Raw genomic sequence first — 10000 nt, forward strand, 5'->3', positions numbered from 1 at the left:
GGATCTAGACCTGTTTTTTTAATCAAAGGCTCGACAACAGCTCTTTTACAAAAAGAGGGGACCCAGCCAGAAATCAAGCTGCTGTTGATGATGTCCCTAACAGACAAGTCAATAGTGTCCCAGATTTCTTTAAAAAAGCGAGGGGGTACTGGGTCTGTGGGACAGGACGAGGGTTTCAGTTTGTGGACTATTCCTGTAAGCTCAGGCATGGACACAGGCTCAAAGTGACTAAACACAGCCAAGCACTGAGTGGCCACATTAAAACTCAATGGAGAGCGAGAAAGATTTGCCCGAATAAAAGCAACCTTATCGTTAAAAAAGGAGAGAAATTTTTCACAAGTTTCACTTGTCATCTCCAGTAAAGTGGCTGGATTCGGATTAAGAACATAACTAATAGTATTAAAAAGAACACGTGGCTTGCTGATACTATTTAAAATTAAGTCTGACAGATATTTTGTTTTTTCAGCTTTAACCACACTTTGATAGTTCTGACAGTTTTCTTTTAAAATTTGATAAGAAACCTCCAAGTGATCCCCTTTCCACTTGCGCTCCGCCCTTCGCCACTCACGCCGAGCTGTGCGTGTGGTTTCATTGAGCCAAGGCTCCTGTTTTGGCTTTGGACGTATAGCTTTGAGGGGCGCTATACTATCCAGAACCTCAGAACATGTAGAAAGAAAAGAGCACATCAATTGTTCAGTGTCTGCAGAGTGTGATATACTCTGCATGGACACAGTAAATAAAGGGGAGAAGGTGGCTGCGGTGTCAGACCTAATAACACGCCCATGACGCACGGCAAGTGGTTTCACATCAGGGTCCAAACTTAAATTAAACATAACAGGACTGTGATCAGAAAACACAGCATCACCAACAACGACATTGTCAACATTAAAGGCCTACTGAAATGAATTTTTTTTATTTAAACGGGGATAGCAGATCTATTCTATGTGTCATACTTGATCATTTCGCGATATTGCCATATTTTTGCTGAAAGGATTTAGTATAGAACAACGACGATAAAGATTGCAACTTTTGGTATCTGATAAAAAAAAGGCTTGCACCTACCGGAAGTAGCGTGACGTAGTCAGTTGAACATATACGCAAAGTTCCCTATTGTTTACAATGATGGCCGCATGAAGTGAGAGAGATTCGGACCGAGAAAGCGACAATTTCCCCATTAATTTGAGCGAGGATGAAAGATTTGTGGATGAGTAAAGTGCAAGTGAAGGACTAGTGGGGAGTTGAAGCTATTCAGATAGGGAAGATGCTGTGAGAGCCGGGGGTGACCTGATATTCAGCTGGGAATGACTACAACAGTAAATAAACACAAGACATATATATACTCTATTAGCCACAACACAACCAGGCTTATATTTAATATGCCACAAATTAATCCTGCATAAAAACACCTGCGTGTTTGTTATGCTAGCTCCTAGCTCCTCTGCTAGCTCCTAGCTCCATAGAACACGCCAATACAATTCAAACACCTGATCAACACACACAATCACTCAGCCCAAAAGACCGTTTACCTAACCCAAGGTTCATAAAGCTTATATATTTTTAAAAAGTTACGTACGTGACGCGCACATACGGTCAAGTTATCGAATGTTTAGCAGCCAAGGCTGCATACTCACGGTACCTGATATTCAGCTGGGAATGACTACAACAGTAAATAAACACAAGACATATATATACTCTATTAGCCACAACACAACCAGGCTTATATTTAATATGCCACAAATTAATCCTGCATAATAACACCTGCGTGTTTGTTATGCTAGCTCCTAGCTCCTCTGCTAGCTCCTAGCTCCATAGAACACGCCAATACAATTCAAACACCTGATCAACACACACAATCACTCAGCCCAAAAGACCGTTCACCTAACCCAAGGTTCATAAAGCTTATATATTTTTAAAAAGTTACGTACGTGACGCGCACTTACGGTACGGTACGTGTTATGCTAGCTCCTAGCTCCTCTGCTAGCTCCTAGCTCCATAGAACACGCCAATACAATTCAAACACATGATCAACACACACAATCACTCAGCCCAAAAGACCGTTCACCTAACCCAAGGTTCATAAAGCTTATATATTTTAAAAAAGTTACGTACATACGCAAAAAAAAGCCAAAGCTGCATACTCACAGTAGCACGTCTGCGTCTTTGTCATCCAAATCAAAGTAATCCTGGTAAGAGTCTGTGTTGTCCCAGTTCTCTACAGGCGTCTGTGTATCCAAATCAAAAGTCCTCCTGGTTAGAGTCTCTGTTATCCGAGTTCTTCCATCTTGACTGCATCTTTCGGGAATGTAAACAAAGAAGCGCCGGCTGTGTACTGTTGTGGCTGACTACGTTCGAAAAATACGTCCATTTCGCACCGACAACTTTCTTCTTTGCTTGCTTGGCTTCCTTCTCCATAATGCAATGAACATGATTGAAACAGATTCACGAACACAGATGTCCAGAATACTGTGGAATTATGAAATGAAAACAGAGCTTTTTCGTATCGGCTTCAATGTGGAAGGCATACCCGTGTTCGCCGGGCTACGTCACACGCATACGTCATCCTCAGAGGCGTTTCGAACCGGAAGTTTAGCGGCAAATTTAAAATGTCACTTTATAAGTTAACCCGGCCGTATTGGCATGTGTTATAATGTTAAGATTTCATCATTGATATATAAACTATCAGACTGCGTGGTCGGTAGTAGTGGGTTTCAGTAGGCCTTTAAAACCATGAGACAATACGAGATCTAGCGTATGCCCACGTTCATGTGTGGAACCAGATACAGACTGTATAAAATGAAAAGAGTCAATGACATCCAGGAAGCTCCTGGATAGAGGTTCGTCTGGGCAGCAGGTGTGAATATTAAAGTCACCAACAATAAGAACACGATCATATTTGGGCAGAATTTCGGCCAGAAATTCAGAAAAGTCATTTATGAAGTCTTTGTGGTACTTGGGTGGTCGATAAACTACAGCACACAGGACGACATCAGAAAGACCCAGCTCAAACATGCATAGTTCGAAGCTTGAAAAGGAGGATTGCAGGCGGATCTGACGGCATTTAAAGTCATTTTTAAAAACGACTGCTAATCCTCCTCCTTTTCGGCCAGACGACCGCGGAGAATTAAAATACGAGCACTCCGGTGATAAAAGTTCATTTAGAGGAGCGAACTCACCAGTTCTCAGCCAAGTCTCCGTCACACAGAGGAAGTCCAGTCCGCGGGAGACGAATAAATCCTTCAGGATAAATGTTTTGTTTGTCAAGGATCTTGCGTTAACAAGACCGAACTTAACGGGGGCCGGCGCATCCAAGGCCGGTGCTGATCTGGGTGGGGCCCGACACAGAGCCCGCAGGTGGCGGGAATTCACTCCGCACCTCCGGGGGCGGGGACAGCAGGAGCGCGGCGGGCGAGCTTCCCCCTGCAGGCCGACGACAGGAACAATCCAGGACCCGGCGGGATCCAGCAAACGTGGGTGCAGGAAGAAACCAGGTACCGGTCCATACCTCCTTCGGGAAGTCACGGAAAGCCGGGCCAGGAGTGCCCTAACTTTCACCAGCTGGCCGCCACGTTTACCGCGGCGCCGATGACGCTTTCGCCGGGGGAGAGGAGCCAGAGGGCGAAAAAGGAAGGCAGGAATCCGGCCAGGTGAGGAAGCTGACTGGGACGTCGTAAAACTAACGTCGAAGTTGATCATATCCGTGTGAGAGGGACAAAGATCCAACAGCGTTTGGCGGTCATACACAAACAGTGAGTTGACAGGTACAACAAAAGACGCGAACAGCACAAAAACAAGCAAAACTGACAGCGAGAGACGGCAAGCCTTAGCACATACTGGCGCCATCTTGGGACGTCAAATGATCAAGTATAAAATAGCGATTGAAAATAAGATCGCGGATACAAGCGGCCGAAATGAGTTTCCTCAGAAGGGTGGCTGGCATCTCCCTTAGAGATAGGGTGAGAAGTGCAGTCACCCGAGAGAGACTCGGAGTAGAGCCGCTGCTCCTTCGCTTGGAAAGGAGCCAGCTTAGGTGGTTCGGGCATCTCGTGCGGATGCCTCACGAGCGTCTCCCTAGGGAGGTCCTTGTTGCACGTCCCACTGGGAGGAGGCCCCGCGGCAGGCCAAGGACCAGATGGGGGGATTACATCTCCTCTCTGGCCTGGGAACGCTTCGGGATTCCCCAGGAGGAAGTCGCAAATGTTGCTCTGGAGAGGGAAGTCTGGGGGTCTTTGCTGGAGCTGCTGTCCCCGCGACCCGATTCCGGATAAGCGGTTGAAGATGGATGGATGGATACTGAGAAGAGACGGTTGAGGCACGTCACTCAGTTGTGCCTCAACATGGATTGTGCGCAACGACTCGGCTAACTGCTGGCCTGCTGTGCAATGAGACCGTATTGCTATATGAATTATATAATACATTTCCAAAGTTTAGTTAGCTGAGGTATACAAAGGACAGTGTATTTTGTCAACAACTGTATGTGTGTAACGTATTTTTTGTGCTGAGGATTCATAAAACTGCTGCAAAAGACGTACTGGCTGAGGCTCGCAGTAATCCGGCCTCCTGGTGGTAGAGGGCGGTAGTGATCCCAGAGATCATTCCTCGGCCGCAGAAGAAGTGACAACAAGCAACAATTAGCAAGTCAAGTGCAGCGATTGTTTATTTCCTCTAGCCTGAACTTTTATTAAAAACATGGAGGATTACATATGTAAAATAAAACAGTTTTCTAAACTGGACTTTCAATCGAAGCAGCAGGTAATAATTAAAGGTAGACCAACGCCGGAGCTAAAAGGTTTGCTTTTGACTTCGGGACAGAAGACCCGTTCTTTTCAAACGGCGTGGTACACACGCAAAGGCTGGCTGTGTGGATGTCCAGCAAGAAAGGTAAGACCATAATAATGTTTTTTTTATTAAATGTGCTCTTTTGTGTGCTACAGTTTGAAAGTGTAAAGAACGCTGGTATGAGCTTTTAAACATAACCCGTTAACTGCTGCCAATCACATGGTGAATAAGATACTCTTTAGGGTTCATATGTTTGTAAATCTGACTGTGATGAAGTCAGTGCCTCACCAGACATTAACCTCACCGCACGTCACTGATATATATATATATATATCCATCCATCTTCTTCCGCTTATCCGAGGTCGGGTCGCGGGGGCAGCAGCTTAAGCAGGGAAGCCCAGACTTCCCTCTCCCCAGCCACTTCGTCCAGCTCCTCAATAATTTCTACAACTCTTATGTTTTTTGTGATAGAGTGATTGGGGCACATACTTGTTGGTCACAAAAAACATTCATGAAGTTTGGTTCTTTTATGAATTTATTATGGGTCTACTGAAAATGTGAGCAAATCTGCTGGGTCAAAAGTGTACATACAGGAATGTTAATATTTGCTTACATGTCCCTTGGCAAGTTTCACTGCAATAAGACGCTTTTGGTAGCCATCCACAAGCTTCTGGTGGAATTTTTGACCACTCCTCTTGACAAAATTGGTGATGTTCAGCTAAATTTGTTGGTTTTCTGACATGGACTTGTTTCTTCAGCATTGTCCACACATTTAAGTCAGGACTTCGGGAAGGCCATTCTAAAACCTTAATTCTAGCCTGATTTAGCCATTCCTTTACCACGTTTGACGTGCGTTTGTGGTCATTGTCCTGTTGGAACACCCAACTAAGATTTTAGGTTGCCCTGAAGAATTTTGAGGTGATCCTCCTTTTTCATTGTCCCATTTAAAGCACCTTTCCATTGGCAGCAAAACAGACCCAGAGCATAATACTACCACCACCATGCATGACGGTAGGCGTGGTGTTCCTGGGATTAAAGGCCTCGCCTTTTCTCCTCCAAATATATTGCTGCGTATTGTGGCCAAACAGCTACATTTTTGTTTAATCTGACGTCACATGGACAAAGATAAGACCTTCTGGAGGTGCCGGTACCAAAATATTGGTATCGGGACAACACTAACACATATATATGCACACATGTGCCGAAAATGAAATGTCAGTTCTTATGTGTCTTGTACATGTTAAAGAATGGACAACAATAAAGCATCTTGAATCTTGAATCTTGAACATACATATGGATACACACAGTGTTGGGACTAACGCGTTACTAACGCCGTTAGTTTCGGCGGTAACTAGTAATCTAACGCGTTATTTTTTTATATACAGAAACTCAGTTACCGTTACTGCGTTATTTTACGTTATTTGTATGTAGTATCGGCTGGAAACTGAAGATCTGAGTGTGTTTTATTGGAGCGCTCCGGTGGAAAAGAAGAGGCGTGCTTTCCCCCACCCACAGAAAGCACGCCTCCAGAGCCGTACTTCGGGTCTAACAACCTTCACTTTACCCGGAAGAGGGTCTTTACAGCTGAGGGTGAATGACGAGCCCGGCGGTTTGTTGCAACTTTGTGACTTTATTGCACGCAGCCATCCACCAAGCTAGAGCACCTACACGCACTCACTGTCGCCGCTCCCTCACCTCTCTCGCACACTCACTCACTGACGTCACTCACCTCTCATGCTGTCATATCTTAAAGGGCCAAACACACACACACACATACGCTACTCTCATAACAACTAACAAGATATCATGCCGAAGCCAGAAGTCGAGTTTTTTAACATGGAGACATTCTCAATACTTTTCTTTTGTCGAGCACAAAGAAAATAACATTTTAGTTAAATGTAAGTTGTGTCTTGGAACAAAGATCCTATCTACTTAGAGTTAAAGGCCTACTGAAAGCCACTACTACCGACCACGCAGTCTGATAGTTTATATATCAATGATGAAATCTTAACATTGCAACACATGCCAATACGGCCGGGTTAACTTATAAAGTGACATTTTAAAATTCCCGGGAAATATCCGGCTGAAACGTTGCGGTATGATGACGTATGCGCGTGACGAAGTCCGAGTAACGGAAGTTATGGTACCCCGTAGAATCCTATACAAAAAGCTCTGTTTTCATTTCATAATCCCACAGTATTCTGGACATCTTTTGCAATTTTTTTAATGAACAATGAAGGCTGCAAAGAAGACAGTTGTAGGTGGGATCAGTGTATTAGCAGCGGACTACAGCAACACAACCAGGAGGACTTTGTTGGAGCGCTAGCCGCGCTAGCCGCGCTAGCCGCGCTAGCCGCCGACTTCACCTTGACTTCCTACGTCTCCGGGCCGCCAAACGCATTGGGTGAAGTCCTTCGTCCTTCTGCCGATCGCTGGAACGCAGGTGAGCACGGGTGTTGATGAGCAGATGAGGGCTGGCTGGCGTAGGTGGAGAGCTAATGTTTTTAGCATAGCTCTGTGCAGTCTGGTTGCTAAGTTAGCTTCAATGGCGTCGTTAGCACAGCATTGTTAAGCTTCGCCAGCCTGGAAAGCATTAACCGTGTATTTACATGTCCACGGTTTAATAGTATTGTTGATTTTCTATCTATACTTCCCGTCAGGGGTTTATTTCTTTTGTTTCTATATGCAGTTAAAGCAAGATGCTATCACGTTAGCTCGTAGCTAAAGCATTTCGCCGATGTATTGTCGTGGAGATAAAAGGCACTGAATGTCCATTTCGCGTTCTCGACTCTCATTTTCAAGAGGATATAGTATCCGAGGTGGTTTAAAATACAAATCTGTGATCTACAATAGAAAAAGGAGTGTGTGGAATCCAATGAGCCAGCTTGTACCTAAGTTACGGTCAGAGCGAAAAAAGATACGTCCATCGCTGCCTCTCAAGTCCTTCACTGTAACGTTCCTCATCTACGAATCTTTCATCCTCGCTCAAATTAATGGGGTAATCATCACTTTCTCGGTCCGAATCTCTCTCGCTCCATTGTAAACAACGGGGAATTGTGAGGAATACTAGCTCCTGTGACGTCACGCTACTTCCGGTACAGGCAAGGCTTTTTTTTATCAGCGAGCAAAAGTTGCGAACTTTATCGTCGATTTTCTCTATTAAATCCTTTCAGCAAAAATATGGCAATATCGCGAAATGATCAAGTATGACACATAGAATGGATCTGCTATTCCCGTTTAAATAAAAAAAAATCATTTCAGTAGGCTTTTAAAGTTAAAGTGCCATTATGTTGCAGCTATTTAAAATAGTTTTGTCAATTTTTTCTGGCCTGTAATAAATTGGCCCTTTGAAACATATCTTTGTCTTTGTGTGTTGTATGTAGACCACATTGCTTTCTGAGTTCAGTGATGCAAATGCATGTCAAGTTGATCAACAGATTGTATTATTCTCCAGTGCAATAACAGTACTGAAATGAAGGCTAAAAGGGCATTAATGGGAGCCTTAAAAAAGGGGGGGGGAAAAGAAGTAACTAAATAGTTACTTTTCACAGTAACGCATTACTTTTTGGTGTAAGTAACTGAGTTAGTAACTGAGTTACTTTTGAAATAAAGTAACTAGTAATTGTAACTAGTTACTGGTTTTCAGTAACTAACCCAACACTGGATACACATACACATATGTATATGTGTGTATATATATATATATATATATATATATATATATATATGTATATATATATATATATATATGTGTATATATATATATATATATATATATACACATATGTATATGTGTATATATATATATATACACATATGTATATATGTATATGTGTATATATATATATATATATATATATATATATATATATATATATATATATATATATATATATATATATATATATATACAGTATATACACATGTATATGTGCATAAAAGTGTCTTCAAAGCGTGCATTCTTTTACCAAAATAGGGAATTTTGTGAAGGCTAGAACCAATTACTCGTGTTTACATCGTTTCTTATGGGGAACTCTGCTTCACTATATGAACTTTTCCGATAAACGAACCTTTTCGATAAACGAACCATGCTCAAAAAGCAATTACATTTTTAAATCGAGGTTCCATTGGATAAGGTTTTGTTGATGGTCGTCAACATTCGCCACACACCCGTAAATAAGTTACCAAATGATAACCGATAACCGTTTCCAGCAACTTACCCGCGGCCTCTTCCACACCACACGTCCGATCCTGTTGCCCTGGTGAAAGAGCGAGTCATCGAATGCAGGAAAGCGGGGGTCCTCGAAGAGCAGGCCGCTTTGCAGGCACTGCCTCTTCAGGGTGGAGTACTGCTGCCCCTCGAAGGCCTTCACCGACGCAAACATACTGCAGCCCTGTGGAGGACGAGGGCGGTCAATAGATCCTCTCAGCAAAGACTTCATGATCTTTTTTAATGTGTTTGTTCATTATGCCCCTGAAAGTGTGTTCACACTTGTCATGCTTGGTTTGGTTAATAGGAACTGTGGTGCATTTGCTGTACCGGTACGGTTCATTTAGTCAAGTCGGAATATGATTATCCAAATCCTGGTGTGCGCTAACAAGAGGGCTGAGACCAATCTCGGACTACAGACAAGAAGCAGTGTTGAAATGACAGCTGAAAGCACGCTTAAATGACACATATGTCACAGAAATAGTGTTGGTAGTAGAGATCTGACGATCAATTTGTCATCTATTAGTATCAGCCGATTTTTGTTGAAAAGAACGTGATCGGCCCCTGCCGATAAATGCCTTCCAAATCAGATCATCTCTGACTGATTCGGTCACTCGACTGACAGAGGCGGTTACCAACAATCACCTCCATTGTAGCAAATAAACTACATTTCTCAGTATCTTATCATTCTCATGTACCGTTATCACTGGAGGACTCGGCTACACAGGTTTCACACAGTAAGAGACATGCTCATGGCTAAGCTAGATTAAAACATTGAGAAATAGGTGCTTCAAAACGTTTAGATTTATATTTTCATGTTTACAAATTCATGAAATAATTTCCCTCGACACAGGAGGACTGTGAGGGCCCAAACCAAATTATTCCAGTTAGTAGTAGATAGTAGTTTTTGCTTTTGTTTAATTATTTTTAACTTTATTGCGATCAAACAATTATATGCAATGAAAGACTATAAGGAAGTAGTTTAAATATCGTGTTGGTATTGTTACGCTGTCA

At 43.0% G+C, this 10000-nt stretch overlaps 1 protein-coding gene across 4 annotated transcripts in view; it reads right to left on the bottom strand.

Annotated features, from left to right (window-relative positions):
* capn5b (calpain 5b) overlaps positions 1-10000 on the bottom strand; it is a 139301-nt gene that overhangs the window by 89124 nt on the left and 40177 nt on the right. For all 4 annotated transcript variants that reach the window (XM_062048989.1, XM_062048990.1, XM_062048991.1 and 1 more), the window contains one exon: positions 8997-9170. In XM_062048989.1, coding sequence (XP_061904973.1) covers positions 8997-9161 — 165 coding nt within the window. In that variant the 5' untranslated portion in view covers positions 9162-9170. The remainder of the gene's footprint in view (positions 1-8996; positions 9171-10000) is intronic.

Source organism: Entelurus aequoreus, linkage group LG05 (genome assembly GCF_033978785.1).
Source record: "Entelurus aequoreus isolate RoL-2023_Sb linkage group LG05, RoL_Eaeq_v1.1, whole genome shotgun sequence".
Classification (NCBI taxonomy): domain Eukaryota; kingdom Metazoa; phylum Chordata; class Actinopteri; order Syngnathiformes; family Syngnathidae; genus Entelurus; species Entelurus aequoreus.